Source organism: Sphaeramia orbicularis, chromosome 12 (assembly GCF_902148855.1).
Source record: "Sphaeramia orbicularis chromosome 12, fSphaOr1.1, whole genome shotgun sequence".
NCBI classification, from domain to species: Eukaryota; Metazoa; Chordata; class Actinopteri; order Kurtiformes; family Apogonidae; genus Sphaeramia; species Sphaeramia orbicularis.
In genome coordinates this window covers 14,096,864-14,122,732 of record NC_043968.1, presented here as the reverse complement: position 1 = coordinate 14,122,732, position 25,869 = coordinate 14,096,864, and the positions used below count along the sequence as shown (strand labels likewise).

The window sequence follows — 25,869 nt, the reverse complement described above, 5'->3', positions numbered from 1 at the left end:
TTGCCTCTTGTCAAGGACGCACGCTTCACCATCACCATCATCATCATCTTCATCCGATTATTTGCGTTGTAAAATTGGATTTGGATACCATATTCTAGAGGTCACCAGTCCGTTGTGCGTCGTTGCAGTACAGAAAGTCTAATCTCATGACATATGCTGCGCTTCAGAATTAGACGCGCTTTTTTTTTTTTTTTTTTTTTTTTTTTTTTTTTTTGGTTATGTGCGACGCATGGCGTAGGTTGCTGCAAGGATGTGATTAGACAGGGATCCCTGCTTTAGAGTTCCCCTGTTCTGCCTCCAAACTGAGTCGCTCACGATGCCCAGGGCTTTGCGGAGACTGGTCCATCTGGTGCTGTTCTGCCCTTTGTCCAAAGGCCTGCAGGTACAGTACTGTGCATTTACTGTCTGATCCACATTTACTGAACTTTTTTTTTTTTCATCTGCGTCCAACGACATGACATGACAGCATTTATATTAGCTGTCTTGGTCTATCCTGAGGTTAAGTGTCCAGCTGGAAAATAGCTTGCAATTGTGAGCATTCACACAGATTTTATGTTGACATGGTGGTGCGTAGTGCAAAACAATTAAAGAAGAAAAGAAGTGTAAATATATATACAGTATAAAAACAGGCATGTCACCAACCAAGAAAACAGTAGAGATAAGTATATATTGCACTTTGACCCTGGCTGAACACTATGACATATGTTAAATGATGAACCATTAGGTCAGTGTTTTTCAACTTTGGGGTCAGGAGCCCATGTGGGATCACCTGAAATTTCTAGTAATTGAGTAAAAAAATAAATAAATAAAAACTTACTAATAAAAAATGTACGGTGAGTTTCACGTTGACATATTGCACTTGTACTGCATAGATTATTACAGCTATAGACACCATCTGTGTAGTTAAAAATAAAGGTCTATGATTATTAGCCTGACATGATGAACCATTAGGTCAGTGTTTTTAACCTTGGAGTCAGGACCCCACATGGAGTCGCCTGAAATTTCTAGTAATTGATTACAAACAAAACAAAAAACTTAATAGTTAAAAGTATATGGTGAGTTGGGAGAGACAATCCCAATCCATAAAAGACATGACAAACTGAATCTGAAACTGAAGCACTGTGGTTCTGTTTATCTGTCAAATGTTCATTGTGGTCGGTTTCAGATGCTGCAGCTCTTTCATAATTCATAGTGTGAGTTCTTGTTTGTTCAGTATTAATTGTCAGCCTTGTAAATCCAAGCTGGACTGACTGTACATATCCTGACCAAGGAAAATCAAATTCTTAAACTTTTTTTCATCTGCGTCCATCGACATGACATGCCAGCCTTTATATTAGCTGTCTTGGTCTATCCTGAGGTTAAGTGTCCAGCTGGAAAATAGCTTGCAATTGTGAGCATTCACACATATTTCATGTTGACATATTGCACTTGTCCTGCATATGTATTTACAGCTATAGACACCATCTGTGTAGTTAAAGAATAATACAAGTCTATGATTACACTGGTCAACAACAAATTTATTGTTTAAGTTTTTTGAGCTGATTTAGGATAATTTTGATGTGCTGAATCCAAAAATCACATAATTTTGCTCAATCAGGTCAACTTTCTGAACTATGCTACATATTGGCTTTTTAACATTTTTGCTTACATTTATGGGCATTTTCACATCATATGATAGAAAATTCTTTCATATTTCTTGCAATAAACGAGTTCTGAAGATTTTACTTTTGCCAATTTATGATTAATGTTTTTTTTTAATATTACAGGTGAATGAAATGGCTTTGACTAGAAGATCTTACAAAAATAACCCTGACGTATTCTGCTACATCTGCGGTGAATACACCATTGTACCTAACAGGAATCAAGTCACAAGTTTCATAAAGTGTGCTTACCAATCTTATTTTGGTATTAAACTTGGTGACCAAGATGGGGCGCAGATTGTGAAAAGATCAAATTTTTCAAAATCAAATTAGCAAAAAAAACCTGACCTGATTGAGAAAAACAGATGTCATTTTGGATTTAGCGGTGTAAAATGGTCTTAATTCAGTTGAAAAAACCTAGACAACTTGCAAAAAACATTTTTTTGTAACCCAGTGTTATTATCTTAACATGATGAACCATTAGGTCAGTGTTTTTCAACCTTGGGGTCGGGCACCCACTTGGAGTCGCCTGAAATTTCTAGTAATTGATTAAAAACAAAACAAAAAACTTAATAGTTAAAAGTATATGGTGAGTTGAGAGAGACAATCCCAATCCAAAAAAGACATGACAAACTGTGAGTCTGAAACTGAAGCACTGTGGTTCTGTTTATCTGTCAAATGTTCATTGTGGTCAGTTTCAGATGCTGCAGCTCTTTCATAATTCATAGTTTGAGTTCTTGTTTGTTAAGTATTAATTGTCAGCCTTGTAAAGCTTATAAAACTAACTAAAACATATACAAATTATGGATAAAATTCCCTTCATTTTCGTTTTTATCAACGTCGGATTGATAAGAAAGTGATTTATTTCACTTTAGCAATTTTAGGTGCTGGCACCGTATGATATTTAACGGTCCTTCACTTCTCGTCACTTGTGGTTTAGTCATCTTTTCGTCCCCACTCTACCTGGAAACATGGAGACTAAAGTTGAGAGAAAGCAGCAGAGTCCTGTCTGGGATTTATTTGAATATGACAGTGAAGAAGATAAAAAATATGAAAAAATTACTAAAACTAAACTAAAACTAAGCATTTAGCAAATAACAAAAACTAATAAAAAGTAGCAAACCTGCTCTAAAAATGAATTAAAACAAACTGAATTAGAGGGGAAAAAAGTCAAAACTAAATAAAACTAAATTATAAGGAAAAATCCAAAACTGTAACCTTTGTGCAGTAATCTACACCTGGCTTTTCTGCCTCCGTCCATAATAATATACATTATATAGATTAAATATCGTCTAAAATGAATGTTTCTTTGCAACATAGAAGAGCAAACTAATACATGATCACAAACAAATTAATTTTAGCCAAAAAAATATCTGTTATGAATGTCTGAAATTTGTGATGTTAAAATGGGGTCATGAGCCAAAAAAGGTTGAAAACCACAGTATTAGGTAGTTTATGAAGCAGTCGTAGATGAGCTCCATCTGACCAACTTCAATCTTAAGGTCCAGTGTGTCAGATTTAGGAATATCTAAACGCAGAAATGGCTTTTTTTATTATTACTGCATATTTTCAGGCACTACCTGTCTGCATGTATGTGTATAGTGTGGGTGTGGAGTATGAATGGAATATAATTTATTCTTTCATATTTATTGACAACTGAAGCAACATCAAATAGCCCTACGTCTGTAAACAGTTCTGTACATGTAGACCAGAGGTGTCAAATTCATTATAGTTCAGGGGCCACATTTAGCTACATTTGATCTGAAGTCGGCCGGACCAGTAAAATAATAACATAATAATATAGTAATAATGTCAACTCCAAATTTTCCTCTGTGTTTTAGTGTGAAAAAAGTAAGATGACGTTACGAAAATGTTTACATCTACAAACTATCCTTCAAAACCATGTGAATAATATGAACAAATTGAATAAATATGTAAAACAGGTAGACTCAAGGATCTCAGGAAGAGACTGCTGTACCAAAATTTTTTATATTTTTTATTTAAAAAAATGTTAAAATATTTTTTATATTTTAAATTTTTTTTAATATTTTTTATAATTTTTTATATCCTCACGTATAAAGCTCTAAATGGAACCAGACCAAGTTACATTGCAAACTCACTGATCAATTATGTACAAACTAGAACACTGAGGTCATCAAACGCAGGGTTACTAGCGACTCCCAGAAATATTACAAGGAAAATGGGGGACGCAGCCTTTACTAACTATGCACCAAAGTTATGGAATACAATTTCAAAAGAGATTAGAGAAGCCAGTTCACTGAATATATTTAAAACCAAATTAAAAACATTTTTATTCTCATTAGCCTTTGAAAGGAGATAAAAATGGGGTCACAATTCAGGAACCAGGAATTAGCAGTTTTTTATTTTTATTTTATTTTATTGTATTTCTGTTTTTATTTTTTTATTTTATTGTATTTCAAATTTCATCTTATTTCTTGCACTTGAAAAATTCTATGCATAATCAAATATTTTAATGTGTGCTGCTTTTATTTTTATTTTATTGTATTTCTCTCAAATTTCATCTTATTTCTTGCACTTGAAAAATTCTATGCATAATCAAATATTTTAATGTGCGCTGTTTTTATATTTATTTTTATTTTATTGTATTTCTAATCAAATCTTAATGTATTTTAATATTGTATTTTTTTCAATCAATGTGAAGCACTTTGGGCTACAATTTCTGTATGAAAGGTGCTATACAAATAAAGTTTATTATTATAATTATAATTATAATTATAATTATAATTATAATTATAATTATAATTATTATTATTATTATTATTATTTGTTCCACCGAAAGTGTACCTTCGCGAAATTAGGAAACGTCTACGTGATGCGAAGGACAAAACATTGTCTCTTTATCTGCCCAGGAGCCCAATAGAATCTAAAGAGCCAGGGTAAAAACCCCAACTGCTGGGAATGGGGTACACTTACGTTTTAAAAAGGACTTACCCCTTGAAGTCAGTGTTGGGGGAACACAACAGGAGAATGAAGAAAAAGTCACCAAGAGAAGGGTTGAGTTTTAAAAAAGCTTAGTCCAGAATCTGGTTTATTAAAACAGCAAAAGTTTACAAAAAATCAAAACTTGTGAATTATCAGAGAAGGCAGTTTACCACTGGTTTCTCTATAAAAACACACTTGTCAAAAAAACAAGGAAAAAGGAGGAACAACACAACACACATAGGGAGTCTCCTTCATTACGTTTTATAGTCTTTAGTGACTGTTGGAGACTTCTATTTCCCTGTGACCTCATTATTACAAGACTCACAATTGGTTAATAATAACACATGGGCAAAGCATATCAGTTATACGTCATTTGTTCAGCGTTATTTCTAAGAAAAGCTTATAACAAAAGTTCATCTAAGTTCAGCGTGTGCAGTGTATGCCTGTCAATCAATCTTGGTTAATGGTAGTTACTGGGCAGAACATGTCAGTCACTCCATAAGCTAATTCTAGGAAAAGCACATGTTTTGCATGTGCACCACTTTTCCTTCGCACCTGCACTGTTAGCCTAGCATGTTTTGACCACAAAATCCCCTAGTTCGTATTCTGTGTTTTTCTGCTCTATGCTCTCTTTACCACAGCTACTTTCTAAAGATGTAAAAATGGATCTTTTAGGTAGAATATGACCTCTGCTCTGAGTTCATCGCGGGCAGGTGTTAGTTCAATCAAAACCACACACACACATGAATCAAACCTGACTGTTCAGTACCTCTTAAAATAAAAATACAAGATATAGTTGGAAAATATAACTCAGAATATAATTTAAGACTTGCAAAAATTAAAAGGACTCTTCAAGCAAAACAACTTTGTAATGTAAAGATTAAGCAGACAACTAATGATGTTACTTTTCCTCTCCTCCATTTTGGTTCATGATGCATGATGTATGAAATTCACCTGACAGTGTAAAATTTAAAGTCACATTCAACTACCATTTAAAACGATCCGTTTAATAAATAAGTGCAATTTTAACAATATTATGCTTCAGTTTATCATTTACAGACATAATATTGTTAAAATTGCACTTACTTCTCTTAAGACATTTCAGGTGGTTCATATTTGTTTTGCGAAATTATACTTTGTTTTAGTGTAAATACATGGAAATGTTTACATTTACAAAGAGAAAAATTTGGAGTTGTGAGTATTTATAGGTTATTACTGTAGTATTTGACTGATCTGACCCGCTTTAGATCATGTTGGTCTGAATGTGGAAACTGAACTAAAATAATTGTTAATATGTTAGTGTAATTTTTGCATTTCACACATTCATCCAAAGGGCCAGACTAAACTCTTTGGTGGGCCAGATTTTGCCCCTGGGCCGCATGTTTGACACCTGTGATGCAGATATACACATAGGATACTATCAAACACGTGCACACACACACCTATAATTATGTTTATTTATTGTATATTATCATAACTTTTTTTGCATTATTATTATTGTTAATGTTATTTTTAATTTATATATATTAATAAATAAATTGTTTTTATATGTTTTTATGGGTCCTGTTTTTACCATATGCTTTAAAATTTTATTGTATTTATTTGCAATGACAATAAAAGGAATGTAATCTAATCTAATCTAGAAATGGGGTGTAGTATTCATAATTGTGTTTTCATTAGTGCATATAAATATTATAATTTATATTAAAAATGGTTGATTATACAAATCTGATTGTGTGTGAGGTGACTAAAAAGTGTATGTGAATGGTTTGTATGGATGCTTTGTGTTATAGTGAAAATATATAGGAAAAAAAAGTGTAACAAATCAAAGGAAGCGGAATTAATTTAATAATTAGTTTGTAAAAAGGGGGTGGGAGTCTATAAGTTATACTTCTTCCCACTCTTTTACGAGTGCTGAAAAATTTTGTTTGACCATGTTGTATGGTTCTTTGTTTTCTGATGATTCTATGTACTCGAGATAAAACTAAACGAACTAAAAAATTTGTGTATATTGAGATGAAAATGAAAATAATATGTTTGTTAACTTGGGATGAGCCGTTTCTGTCTACAAAGGGAGTGGGTCACAGTTCTAGGAATCCACCATATTTCCACAGTAGCTCCAAATGGACATTTTCTGTTTGTTTTTGCTCTGTAACAGGTGGCATCCAGCATTAAGGTGGATTATTATCACCTGCTAATAATATCCCCTTAAATAAAAAGCCCAGAGCATGCATAACAAACACTGGTGGTAATTATGGGCTTTTTGCAGCCACTAGGGATAAGGGTTCGGGGGTATTCACATGCTTTCAATGATTTCCATGCAAGATGTCAGTAAATATTCCTTTGAACTTCTCCTTATGTGTTAATACAGCAATAATACACATCAAGTCAGTGTCATGACAGTAAAACACGGACCATTCTGCATGATTTATGCACGGTGTTGTTACTTGTCTTTGTGTGCTTCTTTGAAACTGGTCCCTAAAAACAGGACATGGGGGCTAAAAATTCAAACCAGATGTAGACTAATGTTATGAAGCAAGTTTGGAAGCACTTTGGGTCTATTTTAAAAATAAACACTAACTGAGATAAAAGAGAAACTATTTTTCAGATAAAACACATCTTTATATTATTTTACATGATATTTAATACAAAAATCCACATGTAACACGGTCAAAAGGACACGAAAATTATGCAATACTGTTTTCTTTAAATATCTCTTTATTCTCTCACAGGTACATTTTGGGAATTGAATTAATTATGCAAGGCAGAGTGTTTCACAAAAATGGCTGCTGTTGCAAAATCATTCGTGATTTATATGCGTTTAATTGGGCAGGTTCTGCATGTAACACAAGTGGACACGATGGGTTACACACGAAACCTGGAATGAGACTGAGATTCATGAAAATCCTGCATGTCTGGATTAGAAAAACCACTAGGATCGACAAATTTAGCACAGTGTCTTTGTTTATAACGGTACATAAGAGCATTTACAGCCATATTTTCCAGATCAAATGCACTGACACCTAGGTAGCTTTTCATGGCCCAATTTTGGTCCTATTTTTGGCCCCAATATTTTATTAAAAATTCATTACTTTTGGGATGGCTCAGAGCAAGAGTATATATATATATTTTTTTGCATTTATCTGACATCATCATCATCCTGGGAGGAAATATTTCTCAATTTACCTTTTATTATTGGGTCTAAAAAGCTGGCAGGTACCAAAATGTACCCAGTTTCATAGAAGCACCTCTTTATAAAGTAAAGTATTAAGCTGTTATTATGTGTGTGTATATAGCATTTAAATGTATGGTGAAAGATCCACTTCAAGTCTAATTTTATGCATGTGGTGTTTTTCTTTAATGTCATTGCCGTCCCTCAGAGTCGTCTCCCAGCAATTAAGGTGAAGTATCTCCTCCTGGCATGGCTGGGCATCCTCATCGCCAGCTGGGTCATCTACATGCAGTATGCCTCATACTCTGAACTCTGTCGTGGCCACGTCTGCCATATGGTTATTGTAAGTACAAGCCTTAAAAAATCGATTTCATTACTGTTTATGTTATAACAAGAGAGACAAAAATACAGAGGGTCAAAAATGTCCATTACCACAACATCATATCTTTATGTCCTGCCATAAAACCATGTCCGTCTTCCCCTTACTTCATCCAGACCTACTCATTAACCCATAAAGACCCAAACAGCCACTGGAGACCCAAACCATCTACTGATCTAAATGGTTTACACTGCAAAAATCTAAATCTTACCAAGTGTATTTTTCTCATTTCTAGTCCAAATATCTCATTACACTTAAAATAAGACATAATCAAGAAATTCAAGAAATCTTACCAAGATCATTTTCACTTTTTCTATTGGCAGATTTTTTGCTTGAATTAAGCAAAAAAATCTTGAATTAACCTTCTCAGACCCAGCTATGGGTTTTCTGTCCCCATTTGTGGACAAGAGTTTCACAACTTTATTCAAAAAAACAAAAGAAAAGAAACCTGTCCACCACAAAGGACATTCCATAAAAATTTTAAAAAACTGCATCTGAAAAAGCTGTTGTATCATGATGTTTCCAATATAGACATTTTAATTTAATTTAATTTAATTTAATAAAAAAACAAAAAAAAGCTTGTACTTTGCTGACATTTCCTGGGTCTTAGGAGGTTAAGCAAAAAAATCTTGAATTAAGCAAAAAAAAAAATCTGCTCATGGAACAAGTGAAAATTATCTTGGTAAGATTTCTTGAAATAAGATTTTCAAGATCTGTTGTCTCAAAATAAGTTCTTATATCTCACTTACAAGTTACTCTTTAGGTGATTATGTCTTATTTTAAGTGTGATGAGATATTTGGACTAGAAATGAGAAAAATACACATGGTAAGATTTTGATTTTTGCAGTGTAATACCTGTTGATCAACTAATAAATACAGTTTATCATCTTTTCATGGTCATTACATATGACCCATTTGGATGTTCAAAGGCTCCCTAGTTACCATGGAAACACTGTCATCTTCTACAACATTGATTCACCAGTAAAACCCATAGAGTTGGATCAATGACAGTGGATGGAGACACTTGTTTTTATGTTCAGTTAATGACAGATTTTCAAGTTTTCTCTGTTTTTCATATAATAATCTTCTAAATGTAATATCAGCCTGTACATGATTACATTAAAGTACATGATGATTAAATTTAATATAGGAAAATACCTGATTGTCGCTGAAAAAAATGTAAAATACAGATGATAAGATTGTAATAAGTGGTGATAAATTGTTTAAGAAAGGTTAAATAGAAAGAAAAATTCATTTGGAAACTGACACAAAAGTAGCACTGGGTCTTTATGGGTTAAGATCATGTTAACATGTGAGTTACATGGCTAATTAGTGGTAGCTAAATGCACATTGTGGTCAAATATGCATTTAGTTGCCGCATATTGTGGTCAAATTTCAGTTTACATCAGACCTTTAACATTGATGTAATTATGTTTTCATCAGGGTTTGTCTGTTGGCAAGATAACTCAAAAAGCTATGGACGGATTTGGATGAAATTTTCAGGAAATGTTGATACTGGCACAAGGAACAAATGATTACATTTTGGCGGTAGGCTGATCTGCCTTGGCGGAGGTCTGCGCTCTCTGAATGCTTTTTTAGTTATGTGATGTCATTAAAACAGAGTGGATTTGTTTTTAATGTGTAAGATATACAGGGATTTCGATGAATTGTAGAAACTGAATATAATATTCATAATTATGTTTTCATACATAGTATATCATGACCTGAAAATATGAATTATGTTTCAGTCATCTGAGAAATGTACTCCGTATATCTACAGTGTTAGCACAAGCCACTGTGTTCCTCTATCTTCATGTTTTATGATACGTAGCATCTGGGGTGCTGTTAAGGGGGGGGGGTAAACATGATAAATTCATGAGGCCCAGCATTTCCAGGGAGCCCAGTGGATATAGGTTAGAAGTTGTGATAATTTTGTGTAAGCTCCGCAGTAAAAGAGAGTGTAAGTCAAGTTTTACTTTACTTTTCACATCAGTTGCAGTTGTTACGGCACTTATGAAACAAACTTCTATACCTCCAGTCTTTACACTACGGACTTACCCCCCCAACCCACCAACAACATATTTACAGATCTGTAAATAATTTATATGTGGGCGACACGGTGGTGCAGTGGTTAGCACTCGTGCCTCACAGCAAGAAGGTCCTGGGTTCGATTCCAACACCAGTCGACGGGGGGTGGGACCTTTCTGTGTGGAGTTTGCATGTTCTCCCCGTGTCTGCGTGGGTTCTCTCCGGGTACTCCGGCTTCCTCCCACCATCCAAAGACATGCACTAATAGGTTAATTGGTTAATCTAAATTGCCCATAGGTGTGAATGTGAGAGTGATTGTTTGTCTCTATATGTTCAGCCCTGCGATGAACTGGCGACTTGTCCAGGGTGTACCCCGCCTTCGCCCCTATGTAGCTGGGATAGGCTCCAAGCGACCCCTGTGACCCTAGTGAGGATAAAGCAGGTTCAGAAAATGAATGAATGAATAAATAATTTATTTGCTGAAGGGCCCACAATGTTTACCTTTCATGGGGTCCACAGTTGGTAGCGGCGCCCCAGCGTAGCATCAAGTGCAAAGATGTATTACCATGTGCTGCTGTGTTTGAGTGTGGACTACAGGTCAAACCCCCTGAATGCAAAAGTCCATGATGGACAAAATAAACCCATGGACATCCACTGTGGGCAGAGCAGTGCAATCTGCACTTTAGCCACTAGATGTCACTAAATATTACACACTGACATTTTAAATCCAAAACATATGTGGTGCCATCTGCCTCATTTCGCAGTGTGTAAAAATGAACTGTTATTAAACGTCTACCATCTGGCACATATTTTTGACTATGTTTCCAGCAGATGTGAAACCAGTTAATTAGCCTGAGTTGTACCTGTGTTACAGGTCCACAGATACTGCGAAAACAGACTAATATAGATGCAGCTGACATGAAATTAGGGTGTAATATTTCAGCTGCTGTTGTCAGTTAAGGAGGGGTGTTTATGTGGGCCTCTTCTCATAAAGACCCAAAAATCCACTTCTGACCAAAAGTATCTACTGATCTAAAATGTTTAATACCTGTTCATCCACTAATCTTATCAATACATGTAAGTAATTGGTGTAAAATTCAGTTTGTCATCTTTTCATGGTCATCAGCTCTGACCCAACCGGACGCTCAGAGGTTCTGTCAGGGTTCGCACGTGTCCTGGAAAACCTGGAAAATGATTGACCAATTTTCCAGTCGTGGAAAACATATGGAAAATGAAAAAAAAGGTCAAATGTCCTAGAAATGGTTAAGCTATCCTGGAAATTGATTTATCCTCCCCCTGCCTTGTGACCTTGTTTGCCTAAACTGAGATGAAACAAAGGATGTTGTTTTTCAGTGATTTATTGAAAACATACAAATATTTTTCAAGGAAGTGCAGGAGAAAAAGTAAGAGAGAAGAGAAAGTTGAGTTGGGAATTGCCCAGTTGAACATTGTAACTCCAGTTTGTCAGGCTAATGAAGTGCTACGCTGTAATCTGTTTGTGTGTTTGTATTATTCTATGATATATTTATCATAATTATTTTTCATAGATAAATTATAGCCATAAACTGCACATCAAATGTCTGAGTAATAAACATAGAAACAATCTCGGTAAATGCAAGTTACAAGTGTAGAAAAGAACACTTCCAAAGAATGAGGGGGACAGGGGAATGTACATATTAGTGTATGATGTGATAACTTGTCTCTGTAGAGGCTGAAAAAGTCCTGGAAAATATTTTCAGGGAAAGAGTGAGAACCCTATCTGTAGTGAACGTGGAAACACTGTCATTTTGTACAACATTGATTCACCAGTGAAACCCATGGAGTTGGATCAATGACAGTGAATGGACACACTTGGTTTAAGTTCAATTAATGATATATTTTGCTGAAAAAGTCACATTTTCTTCAGTTTTTTCTGTTTCTGACATAACCCTCCTGAAAAATAATCCCGGAAACGGTTAAGTTATCCTGGAAAATGATTTATCCTCCCCCTGCCTTGTGACCTTGTTTGCCTAAACTGAAATGAAACACAGGAAATTGCTTTTCAGCAATTTATTGAAAACAATCAAATATCTTTAGAGGAAGTGCAGGAGAGAAAGTAAGAGAAAACAGAAAGTTGAGTTGGGAATTGCCCAGGTGAACATTGTAACTCCAGTTTGTCAGGCTAATGAAGTGCTACGCTGTAACCTGTTTGTGTGTTTGCATTATTCCATGATACATTTGTCATAATTGTTAGATAAATAATAGATAAATTATAGCCATAAACTGCACATCAAATGTCTGAGTAATAAACATAGAAACAATCTGGATAAATGCAAGTTACAAGTGTAGATAAGAACACTTCCAAAGAATGAGGGGGACAGGGGAATGTACGTATTAGTGTATGATGTGATAACTTGTCTCTGTAGCGGCTGAAAAAGTCCTGGAAAAATAATTTCAGGGAAAGAGTGAGAACCCTATCTGTAGTGAACGTGGAAACACTGTCATTTTGTACAACATTGATTCACCAGTGAAACCCATGGAGTTGGATCAATGACAGTGGATGGAGACGCTTGGTTTATGTTCAGTTAATGATATATTTTGCTGAAAAAGTCACGTTTTCTTCAGTTTTTTCTGTTTCTCATATAATAACCCTCCTGAAAAATAATCCTAGAAACAGTTAAGTTATCCTGGAAAATGATTTATCCTCCCCCTGCCTTGTGACCTTGTTTGCCTAAACTGAGATGAAACACAGGAAATTGTTTTTTAGTGATTTATTGAAAACAATCAAAAATCTTTAGAGGAAGTGCAGGAGTGAAAGTGAGAGAAAACAGTAAATTGAGTTGGGAATTGCCCAGTTGAATGTTGTAACTCCAGTTTGTCAGGCTAATGAAGTGCTACGCTGTAATCTGTGGGTGTGTTTGTATTATATTGTCTCTGTAGCGGTTAAAAATGTCCTGGAAAATATTTTCAGAGAAAGAGTGGGAACCCTGTCTGTAGTGAACGTGGAAACACTGACATTTTCTACAACATTGATTCACCAGTAAAACCCATGGAGTTGGATCAATAACAGTGGATGGCCATATTTGGTTTGTGTTCAGTTAATGATATATTTTGCTGAAAATGTCATGTTTTCCTCAGTTTTCTCCGTTTCTAATACAATAACCCTCAACTTTAATCTGAGCTTTAATGAATCCACAAGTTAAATAAAGGAAAATACCTGATTTTCACTGAAACAAATACAAAATAAATATAGCCCTGTGACGAACTGGCAAAATGTCCAGGGTGTACCCTGCCTTCGCTCCTGGGATAGGCTCCAAGCGACCCCCGTGACCCTGGTGAGGATAAAGCGGGTTCAGATAATGAATGAATGAATGAACAAGTACAAACTACAGAGGATAATATGACAATAAATGGTGATAAATCACTTAAGAAAGGTTCAATACAGAGAAAAATTCATCTGGGAACTGCCACAAAAGTAGCACTGGGTCTTAATGGGTTAAAGACCATATAGCTTAACTGGTCTCCTGCTGTGCCCAGCTGCAAGAGCTCTGACCTATTCAGTACAGAACGCATATTATTATCTAATGACACTGAGGAGCAAACCTGATCAAAGTAATTAATGAAGAAGGATCAATAATGGCAGCTCATTATGCCATAGCAAACGCTCAGATATGCAGCGTGCGCGTGGTAATTATTAAAAGTGTTACAGAAGCTGTTAAAAGAAAGGCCAATATAATTACAGGGAAAACATTTCATGCTGCTTGGATGATTCTGATTTCTGTTGCCTGTCACTGTCATAAACGGGACTGCACTGAGCTGTGAGAAAAGGCTCTGTGGGTGGGGGTGGGGGGGTGTCGATAGAAATCAGGCATTACTGTTTCGGTTTGATGGAATGACTGTGTCTGATCCCTTTGTGCCTGCTCTGAGGTGAACTTCACATAATCCAAGACACAGATGTACTCTGTGCTGCTTTGTAGCTTTAGGCAGCAAAGATGAATGCACGTTAGACTGAAGTCAGTAGGCTATCCCATAATACTGGTGCAAAGCACAATGAGTGACCTACATGAGGAGAAACAGAGGAAGCAGATCACACATTCATGACAGATAATTAGACTTACCACCATGTATTTTTTATTCTAAACATACACAATGAATAGGGGTGTTAGAAAATATCGGTTCTGCAATTCATTTCACAATACTGTATCGATATTAAAAAGTACTGTATCAAAATATATGGTGGAATGGCTCTACCCAATTTTCAGATCTATTACTGGGCTGCTAATATCAAATGTTTACTACATTGGCGTTGGGACACAACATCCTCCATAGATCTTCCAGGCTGGCTACAAATTGAATCTAGTTCTTGCAGCCCAATCTCACTTACTTTTACACTTTTTTGTGTTCTTCTATTCCTTTGCATTCACCCCAGACCTGCCAAAATCCAGTAGTTCTCCACTCCCTAAGGGTCTGGTCTCAGTTTTGTAAACACTATGGTCTAGTTTCCATGTCCATTTACACTCCTATCATGGCAAATCATCTATTCCCAGCCTCTCTCTTAGATAATGCATTCACACAGTGGCTCAAAAATGGAGTGTTAAATATTAGTATGTTGTATAAGGATGACATCTTTATGTCATTTGACCAGGTTAGACAGGAGTTTGATCTACTAGCTCAAAATTTTTTCAGATACAGTCTACTCTCGTTAAACCGCCCACCGTTACACCGCCATTTCCGCCTATCGCCATCCACCAGCCCAGTTCCATGCACAAACAACACTTATACCATTGATTTCCCGACCGTTATACCGCCAGCGTGATTGCCATCGAGTACACATAAATTTTAACAATGCACTGAAACAAACGCGCCAGACGCTGATCGCGACAAGCTACGAGTAGGACTACGGAACGGCCACCGTTCATTTATCGCAGAACACTCAGTAGGTCAGGATGTCAGGAAGAGGACGTGGGATTAAGCCAAAGCCTCAAGATGATGGGGTGTCATTTCCCGACACGGTATAATAATACTTAAAATGTGTCCCCACTTTAAACGATCCCTTACAACATAACAGAATCAAGATTTATTTAGAAACGCAATTAGAATGGGTTAACGGAGGCAGCATAGACATCATATAGTAAAGACATGCACATTATGGATGCAACCCGTTGTAACGCCATTTTCGCTATACCGCCAATTTGGCCGTGAACGGAAGATGGCGGTATAACGAGAGTAGACTATACCTACAAGTCAGACATTTTATACAGAATCACTTTAATCAATTTCCTTCGCAACCTCAGACATCATCCCTTGATTTAATCCTAGAAATTCAGCCTGAGATCAGGGGAATCATATCAAAACTGTACACAAATATTTTTGACATGGGATGTTCCTCTTTGACAATAATAAAAGAAAACTGGGAGAAGGATATGGGCACAAATATTACTGATGATCAGTGGTTACGTATACTTCAAAGAATCCACTCTACTTCTATTTGTGCAAGACATAGTCTTATTCATTTTTAAATTGTACACTGACTACACATGTCTAAAGTCAAGTTGTCCAAAATTTACCCAGGAGTTAATCCTATTTGTGATAGATGTAGACAAGCACCCGCTACTCTCTTTCACACTTTCTGGTCATGTTCAAGTCTAACCACATTCTGGTCTTCAATATTTGAAGTATATTCAATAATTTCAGGTCTGACCATTGCTCCGTGCCCTTTTATCGGACTTTTTGGTGTACCATTAGAAGATCTCCCTCTACAAAGGCCACAATTAAATAGTATCGCCTACTCCTCCCTTTTAGCATGGAGACTCATTCTTTTATATTGGAAGAATAACAAACCCCCCTCCTTTGGCAGATGGATATGTGATGTCATGTTTTTTCTAAAAATAGAAAAGATTAGATACACATTGAAGGGATCAATGAGGAAGTTTAAGGTGGTATGGCAACCTTTCATTTCTTATGTAGAACAGCTGACAATGCACCTTGACTCCGGTTAATGTATTTTGTGTACAAAAAGTTTGTGATTTCACAGTGGAACCCTTTTTTTTTTTTTTTTTCTTGTATGGTGGCTTATTCCTCTGTTGTATGTCTCAGTGTTTGTCTAATTTTTTGCATGTTTGGAAAACTAAAAATTAATAAAAAATACATTGATAAAAAAAAAAAAAAGTACTGTATCAATATTTTTAGGTATTTATTCAAATGCGGATATTATGGAGGTTCATTTTTGGTTTTTTGGTTTTCTTTTTTGTTTAAATTCTATTTATTGTTCTTTAACACTCTTTTCTTAAATAATATTAGTTCCTTTGTTGGGGTCGCACAAAAATACTGTTCTGATGTTAGTTCTGAACGAATAGAATATGAACATTTGAACAGGATCTTAAACTGTAATGTCTGTAAAACATAATTTCAGTTTGAACACAGGAACATTTTGTGATACAGCATTAGATCCTGTTGTGATCAAATAAAAATGTGTTTAGTATTCGTGCATATTTCTGGTGTAATTCAATTCTTCAAGGAAATAATCATTTTAATAAAAGAAACTAACAAAAAAATGCCTTTTTAACAGTATCATGACATATTGTGATATATCATATCATGATTCTAGTATTGTGATTTGTGTCGTATTGCCAGATTCTTGCCGATACACAGCCCTAACAATGAATGCATGTTTTTTTGGGGGTGTTTTTTTTTTGTTATTAACCTTTTAACCCCTGAGACATTATTCCAGGTAAACGTGCTGCTGTGAATTTATGTCTGTTTCAGTGTCATAAAAGCTGCTGTGAGTATGTGCTTGTGTTCCTTTTCTTCAGTGGTTTTGTTGTACTGTGTATTTTAGGGTCAAAACAGGGTGGAATAACAGAAAAAGACAAAGAGAGGAATCAAAGTTTGACAAGTTTTTACTAAATAAGGCACTCAGAATGTACATTGATAAGAGATTTGAGATGTGAAACACACTGAGCAACAAGGATTTGAATTTTGGTCCAGTAGTTTTTGTACTTTTGGCACCTGGTTGAACTCCCAAAAGCAGTTACATGGTCCAAACTTGGTAAAAACACAATTAAAAAGAGAAAAGAAAATCACCAAGTCACTGCAAACAACAATAAAAACAAAAAAAACACAAGGAAAAACCAAACCATCTATTTTTATAGCATTTCACAGGCGGCGGCGACAGCTGCAGATGCACTGAGCATGCTCAGATGTCTATGGAAACAACAAGGTCTATTCTATCAGCACAATTTAAAATTTTTCTTATTGAGCAAACGGTTGATTTTTTATGAATATTTAAAGTAAATCATACATTCTGAACGCTCAGCACAGACACGTCAGGGGTTAATGGGTAAATGTGCCATGCATACAGTTATAACAGTTAAAATGACCCAGTTTATTTTACACACAGAGCTTCAGGCTTTTCATGCTTGCAAAACCTGTGAACAACATCTCAACACCTGAATATTTAAGTGCACAGATGGTCTGATTTTCGCCTTTAAAACGGATTCTGTAAGATTTAGGGAACAACTGTCCAGACAGGTGGCAAGAATATGGGGGAGAGGATTAGAGGAAGGAGACTCTGTAGGGACATCTAGTGGACAAGTAAGAAACAGCAGATGAGGACAAGCATAAAAAGACAATGGTTCCTTGACGCATGAAGAAAAATGTCTTTTTTTTTTTTTTTTTTACTGCCTTTAAGAAAAGAATCTTTGTAGAGGATTGAGTCATTGTTAAGAGACCTTAGCACTTTAGATTAACAGCAATTCTAAAATACTTAACCCTTTAGCCCCTGACGTGTCTGTGTGGAGCGCTCAGAATGTATGATTTATTTTAAATATTCCTAAAAAATTAACCGTTTGCTCTATAAGAAAAATTTCAAATTGTACTGAGAGAATAGACCTTGTACTTTCCATAGACATCTGAGCATGCTCAGTACACCCCCTGCTGTCTGTGTAATGTCAGGCAAAACATGGAGCACAGAGACCAACTCAATATAAAAATAGATGATTTGTTTGTTTTTTGTTTTGTTATTTTTACACTGTTTTCCTTGTCGCTTTTTTTTTTTTTTTTTGAACTGTTGTTTACAGTGTTGTTGTGATTTTCCTTTATTTATTTATTTTTTTTTTACTGTGTTTTTACCGAGTTTTGAATGTGCAACTGCTTTCTGGAGTTCAACTAGGTCCCAAAAATCAACTCCACCAATTTGATAAAAAGAGTCAGAAAAAAAATACTGGGCTAAAATTCATTAATTTCACTGGTCTACAATTTTTTAGAAATGATTTGCTTCAGAGATTAAATGTGCTAAATGTTACGTATTTTAATAAGATTAATTGGAAAATAAATGACAAAAGTGCCAGTTTGCTGATGTTTTCAAGGTATATGATTAAGTGTTATTACACATATATATTGGTTTATGTACATTTATATAATAGTTTTATAAATCTTCCACTAAATAGAACCTGTAAAGTGAATGTATTCTAATGTGCAGACAGTGTTTTGAAGTAGATCTTGTAGCTCTGAGACAAATATTCCTTTTGAATCAAACCCATTCTCTCGTTAATTCTTGAATTTCACATTTTGACCCAAGGCTGTATCTTGGAAAGTTCAGCCAACCAGCATTTTTTACTTGATTTTTCTTTTCAGTGACTCTCATGTGGTAAAATTTCATTACTTTTATTCTGGGAGCATTTTCCTTGTAGACCAGTTTTTTTTGTTTGCAGTGTTGTGATGATTTTCTTTTTATTTTATTGAGTTTTTACCTAGTTTTGACCATATAACTGCTTTTGGGAGTTCAACCAGGTGCCAAAAGTACAGCAACTACTGGACCAAAATTCAAATCCTTGTTGTTCAGTGTGTTTCACATCCTAAATCTCTTATTGATGTACACCCTGAGTGCCTTATTTAGTAAAAACCTGTCAAACTCCAATTCCTCTCTGTCTTTTTCTGTTATTCCATCCTCTTTTGACTCTAAAACACACCTTTTATGACACTTGTACAACCACAAATTCCAAGCAGCTCGTTTCATTGAAATCATATCTCGGGGGTTAAAGGGTTAATGAAGAAAATTACATTTAGCATTCCAGGAGCCACTGTTTTCCTGTGGTTATTTGAGTGCATTTTCTGTTTTCTTGCAGTGTGATCACTACAGAAGGGGTATAATATCAGGGTCGTCCTGCAAAGCACTGTGTGATCAGAGAAGTCTAACCCTGCAGCGCTGCATGTCCACCTCCTCGACACACCAGGTGAAACAAAACACACATGCAAAACAGTATTCTAGTAAACAGACCCGATGGCAGTTCTAAGCATCCTTTGTTTTTTAGAGTTTAAAATAATATACATACAAGTATCTTCCATGTTTCTATTTGCAGGTGTACAGTGGACTGTGGAAGGAAAGACCTGTTGTCATCAAGTGTGGTATTGAGGATCCAGTGAAGATCGATGGGGCTCCAGACTCAGTGCTGCGCCGTGAGATGAGCTTATTCGACAAACCCACTCGTGGAACTTCAATGGATGAATTTAAGGAGATGCTTCATAATTTCCTCAAGGTGTGTTTTTACTCAGCGATTTCTCAATATATAATGTACTACATACTGTATAACCATCAGTGTCTGGAACCCATTTTGATGCATCAGTGCTTGTGTCGGACAAAGTAAGCTCTCTTTTGACAAATGCAAAGACACATTTAGTCAAGTGTGAGTTTATTATATCTCTGTGTCACAAATTGTGTTCAAAATAACTGTACATGAAATAAAAAGATAATACAGTTATTAGCGATAAAAAGGTAGCTCTTGGCCAACACATAAAAAAAACCTCATATTTATCAGGAACTGCAGCAACTATAGCAGATATATACAATAAATGAAAATATCTTATTTCTGTGTGGTCTTCTGGATTGGAAAGAAATCGATCTTGTTGATAGATATCGTCATGCAGTGTGTGTGTTATTTGTATCAGAGCAAAGAGTGTCTTTAGTTTTTAGAAAATGATAAAAGTGTCAAAAATGTGGTCTGTCTTTCTATGTTAAAGAATACTTAAAAAAAAAAAAGCAGTAGAATATGGATCCACATCTGGACGATCTTTGAGGAGGACAGAGATGGGTTAGAAACCTGCCATTTGTAAAAGATTTTACGCAAAATGTATCATGTAGAGTTACAGGTGCAAACAGAAAGACAGACCAGATCGCAATAGTTATTAAAAAAAATAATTAAACTGATAAAACTGGACCTATAAAGTAATTGGTAGGCTATGTGCCACAGATATTACTGTTTAAATTAATTGGTTTAAATTAATTTTGTATGAAGAAAACATAGAAAAAACAGTGCTGAGTGCAAAATGACATGCATGTCAAGAAACAGTGTTGTGCAAGTTACTTCCAAACTGTAATGCATTACAGATTACTTGTTACTGTTATATAAAAGTAATTCATCTCCTTACAATATTACTGTCTCAGAATTGTAATAGGTTGCATGACTCCTGTATTACTTTTGAGTTACATACAGACTCTTGTCATAAATGGTGCGTGCGCGGTAAAACGCAGAGGACATCGGCAGATAAATTCACAATCGATGAAGAATTCTAACTAGTCTTATAAACGTTAGCTTACCTTGTCATTGCTGATCACAGGGATCATGCTAACGAGCTTCTGTAAAGTAGGGTTAGGGTTAGTGATGAACATACGCCCAGGTGGACAATGGACTGTCTTCTGCCGTCTGCACCCATTGGCTGAACACCAGCAGGAAATAGAACTGTACAGACACATGTTTGATTCCTTAAGGTCTCATGTTGTTGCTGTTTTGTTTTTTGTAGTTTCTTTTTTTTTTCATTTGAGCAATTAAATTATGGGGGGAAATACACAATAATACTAGCAAATTACACTACTGGTATTATTGTTATTATTATTATTATATATTTTTGTATTATTACAACAATTATTATTTTCCCCCTCACTCCCCCCTCTCTCTTTCTCACTGTCATTCACAATCCCCTCTTCCCCTTTTCCCTATCACCCCTAACCAAGCTATATTGTTTAGTTACTATTTACATTTATTATCTTTTTCATTGTAATATGATGTTGTCGTTGTTGTTTGTCAGTACTCTATTGTTGTTGTTGTTGTTTTTGGTTTGTTTGTCTATTTGTTTGATTTTCCTTTTGTTTATGTGTTGTTGTTTTTCTGTCCACATTGTCTTGTTAACTATCATTAATAAAAAAATATATATATATATGGGTGAAAAGTGTGTTGTAATGCAAGCGCTATTTATTGAACATGTACGGAGTCAAATATCACTGAAAACTGATTAGTAATGCCCAGAGGTGGGTAATCCCAGCTCCATAGAGTAAAAGTCCTGCCATGTATTTGTTCCAACCACTCACTGAACCAGCCCAGTTTGATGAGCACAACTCCTCATCCAGGTAGATGAAGGGATAATTAATGGAATCACCTGTGTCAAGTGAACAGGTAGAACCAATTCATGGCAGGAGTTTTACTCTATGGAGCTGGGATTACCCACCTTTAGTAATGCCTTACATTTCTGCATTACAGCAACAACTAATCAGTTACTGTAATGCATTACTTTTGTAACACGTTACTCCCATCACTGTCAATAACACTCATGTTTTAACCCAGCTGCGTCATCTTTCCTCTTGCAGGCCAACCTCGGGGAGCAGCCATCTTTGAACACATTGGTGGACAGGGTCATCACTCTGGCTGATGTCAACCAGGACGGTAAAGTGTCTCTAGCAGAGGCCAAATCTATTTGGGCTCTTCTCCAGATCAATGAGTTCCTCCTGATGGTGGCGCTGCAGGAGAAGGAGCACACTCCTAAGTTGCTGGGCTTCTGCGGAGACCTGTATGTGACGGAGCGTGTGGGCCACAGCTCCCTCTACAGGCTGGAGGTGCCTCATTACCTGCAGGCTCTGGTTCCGGAGGCCTTGAGCTCCAGCTTGAACCACTGGTTGGCGCCGGCTTGGCCCCGAAGGGCTCGCATCACCATCGGCCTGCTGGAGTTTGTAGAGGAGGTCTTCCACGGGTCATACGGGAGCTTCTTAATATGTGATGCTAGTCCTCGTCACGTGGGCTACAATGCAAAGTATGACTGCAAAATGGCCAACCTGCGCAGTGTGGCGTCAGAAGCAGTCGTGAGGGGATTTCTGAGGGGACGCCGCTGTGAGACTAACGCCGACTGTACCTACGGACGGGACTGCACGGCCACCTGTGATAGACTAGTGAAGCAGTGTAACACAGAGGTGGTGCAGCCCAACCTGGCAAAGGTGTGTGTGCTGCTGCAGGACTTTCTGCTTTTTGGAGCGCCGTCAGACCTCAGAGGAGATTTGGAAAAGCAGCTACGTACGTGTGTGACACTTAGCGGTCTAGCAAGTCAGATGGAAGTACATCACTCACTAGTGCTTAACAACCTGAAGACGTTACTATGGAAGAAAATTTCGAACACTCAGTATTCTTGAAAACAGGTGGTGACGCCCCAGCCTGTACCTCTGTGTAATGATTAATTACATGAACATTTATAGTTTTTGCAGAATCCCGTAGAGGAAGGTGATATTGATGTATTTTCACTTAACCCTGACTGTGAATAACAGGAGACTGTGAAATGAAATATATATATAGTATGAAATAAGCAGACTTGTTCTCTCATATGAGCCCTGTTATGCTTTCATTCTCCAGTGCTTCATTTTGAGAAGCACATTTATCTAGTCAGACGTTATATTCTCAGGACATTGCCACTAACTTTATTTTTAAACATGTAAATAATAACAAGTAAATAATTTTTTGAAATAAAACAACCTCCAACCTACTGGATAATAAGTTTCGTATATAGTTTTTTTTTTGTTTTTTTTTGTCTGAGACTGAGTGTTCAAATGTAACATATGTCATTTTTGTACAAGTGTAAATATTAGTAGACCATTGCTGTTTCCTGTGTTAAAAAAAAAAAATAAAGATGCATCAGAAGCAGAGGTACTGGATGGAATAAACAATCAGAAAGTCTCCGGGTCGTGATGTGATGACGATCAACATGTAGAACCCAAGGTTATTATCGTTAATGAAAACTAACAAAATGATGAAAACTAGAATTGAAAAAACACTTTCGTTAACTGAAATAAATGAAAACTAATTAAAAGAACAAACGATGACTAACTGAAACTGTATTGTGTGCTTACAAAACTAACAAAAACAAATAAAAATTATGGATAAAATTCCCTTCATTTTTGTTTTTGTCAACGTCAGATTGATAAAGCGATTTATGTCACTCTAGCAATTTTAGCTGCTGGCATCATATGATATTTAACGGTCCGTCACTTCTCGTCACTTGTCGTTTACAGTCGTCTTCTGGTCCACACTGTACCTGGAAATATGGAGACTAAAGTTGGGAGAAAGCAGCAGAGTCCTGTACGGGATTTATTTGAATACAACAGCGAAGAAGATAAAAGGTATGAGAATACTAAAACTAAGCATATAGAAAAAAACAGAAACTAATAAAAACTAGCAAACCTGCTCTAAAAACAAATTAAAATTAACTGAATTAGAGAAAAAAAGTCAAAACTAAATAAAACTAAACTAAAATGAAAAATCCAAAACTATTATAACCTTGGTAGGACCACATATGTTATTTACTAATTAAAAACACATAGATAAGATAGAAATGTTACACAATGAGGAGACACAAGAGTTTAGAGATTCAGTATTTTATTTAAATAATGGCAGAAGGTTGAATGTTATTCTTAAATGTATATTAGAAAAGCTTCTTTTCAACACCTGATCTTGATGGTTATAGAGGTTACATGAAGTGCACCTCTTTCCTCAGACGTATCCATCAGCGGTGATACATAGTTTCAGTCCTCAGGGTGGTTTGTTGACAGAGGCTGAGGTCTGGTGTTTCCTGAGCCTGATACAGTGGTAGATAAATTAGACAGTCACAACAACAGGGTGACGCTGGTCCTAAAGGACAATGAGGGCTTTTCTCCACCGCAGGACACTTCGACATCCTACTTTTATGTTGTTGAATCGCTCTATATTCTTGATTTCAGAACTGGGTGCTTCTATGAAACTGGTCCCTAAAAACAGGACATCGGGGCTAAAAATTCAAAGCAGAGGTAGACTAATGTTATGAAGCAAGTTTGGAAGCACTTTGGGTCTGTTTTAAAAAATAAATACTTACTGAGATAAAAGAGAAACTATTTTTCAGATAAAACACATTTTTATATTATTTTACATTAGATATAATACAAAAATCTGCATGTAACACAGTCAAAAGGACACGAAAATTATGCACTACTTTTTAAAAAATATCTCTTCACATTTTGGGAATTGAACTAATTACACAAGGCAGAGTGTTTCACAAAAATGACCATTGTTGCAAAATCATTTGTGATTTATTTGTGTTTAACTGGGCAGGTTCTGTATGTAATGCCAGTGGACACGATGGGTTACATACAAAACCTGGAATGAGACTGAGATTCATGAAAAACCTGCATGTCTGAGTTAGAAAAACCACTAGGATCGACAAATTTAACACAGTGTCTTTATTCATAACACTCTATAAGACTATTTCAAGCCATGTGGTCCAGATCAATTGCACTGACACCTAGGTAGCTTTTACCGTCCCAATTTTGGTCCTATTTTTGGCCCCAATATTTGATTAAAAATTCATTAATTTTGAGATGGCTCAGAGCAAGAGTATGATTTTTTTGCATTTATCTGAGGTCATCATTAGGTACATCCTGGGGGAAATATGTCTAAATTTCTCTTTTACTATTGGGTCTAAAAAGCTGGCAAAGTGTCAGGCACCAAAATGAACCCAGTTTCATAGAAGCACCCAACTGTATATATGCATAAACCTCATCCAAGCTCTGACAGTTCAGATTTACTAAGGCCAGATTTATAGACTTTTGCAAAAGGGTTTTTATTCTGAACATAAAAACAGCAATAAAGTTTTGGTCTGTACAGTACTCCCAGCCCTTAATACTCAATGCTTGTATACTGTTTTTTTTTTTTTAATCCTCAAAGATCCAAACAGCCACTGGTAAGCAAAAGCATCTACTGATATAAACTGTTTAATACCTGCTGATCCACTAATCCTATCAATACATGTAAATAATTCAGGTAAAATGCAGTTTGTCATCTTTTCATGGTCATCGGATATGACCCATTTGGACATTCAGAGGCTCTGTAGTTACCATGGAAACGCCGTTATCGACCATCGTCATTGATTCACCAGTAAAACCCATAGAGTTGGATCAATGACAGTGGATGGAGAGACTTGTTTTTACATTCAGTTATTGATATATTTGCAGGAAAAAGTCACTTTTTCTTCAGTCTCCTCTGTTTTCCTTAAATTTACTTTGACCTTTTAAGAACATTTACATGATCGGTTGATTAAATATAAAAAAAAATACCTGATTTTCAATGAAAAAATGCAAAATACAGAGGATAATATTCTAACAAATGTTGATAAATCACTTAAGAAAGGTTAAACAGAGAGAAAAATTAATTTTGGAACTGTTGCAAAAGTAGTGCTCGGTCTTTATTGTTAATCTAGTTCATTTCGTATTTTCCACTTCATAGTAAATATAGAAAAATAATACACAAACACAAGTGCTTCAATGGAATACACTGATGGAAATTAGAATGGACTGAGTAACTGTTTCTGCCAAGTCTGGCAAAAGCGTTTTACCCTAAAATCCATTACTTGCCATTAAAAACGTA

General features: G+C 35.8%; 1 protein-coding gene across 1 annotated transcript; it reads left to right on the top strand.

The window, feature by feature from the left end:
* The first annotated feature begins 209 nt into the window (after positions 1-209).
* On the top strand, positions 210-23,151 carry dipk1b (divergent protein kinase domain 1B). Its single transcript, XM_030150905.1, has 5 exons — positions 210-382; positions 7,985-8,119; positions 19,288-19,395; positions 19,522-19,698; positions 21,801-23,151. Exons 1-5 carry the CDS (start codon positions 317-319, stop codon positions 22,611-22,613), a joined length of 1,299 nt encoding a protein of 432 aa, XP_030006765.1. The 5' UTR covers positions 210-316; the 3' UTR covers positions 22,614-23,151.
* The last annotated feature ends 2,718 nt before the right edge of the window (positions 23,152-25,869 follow it).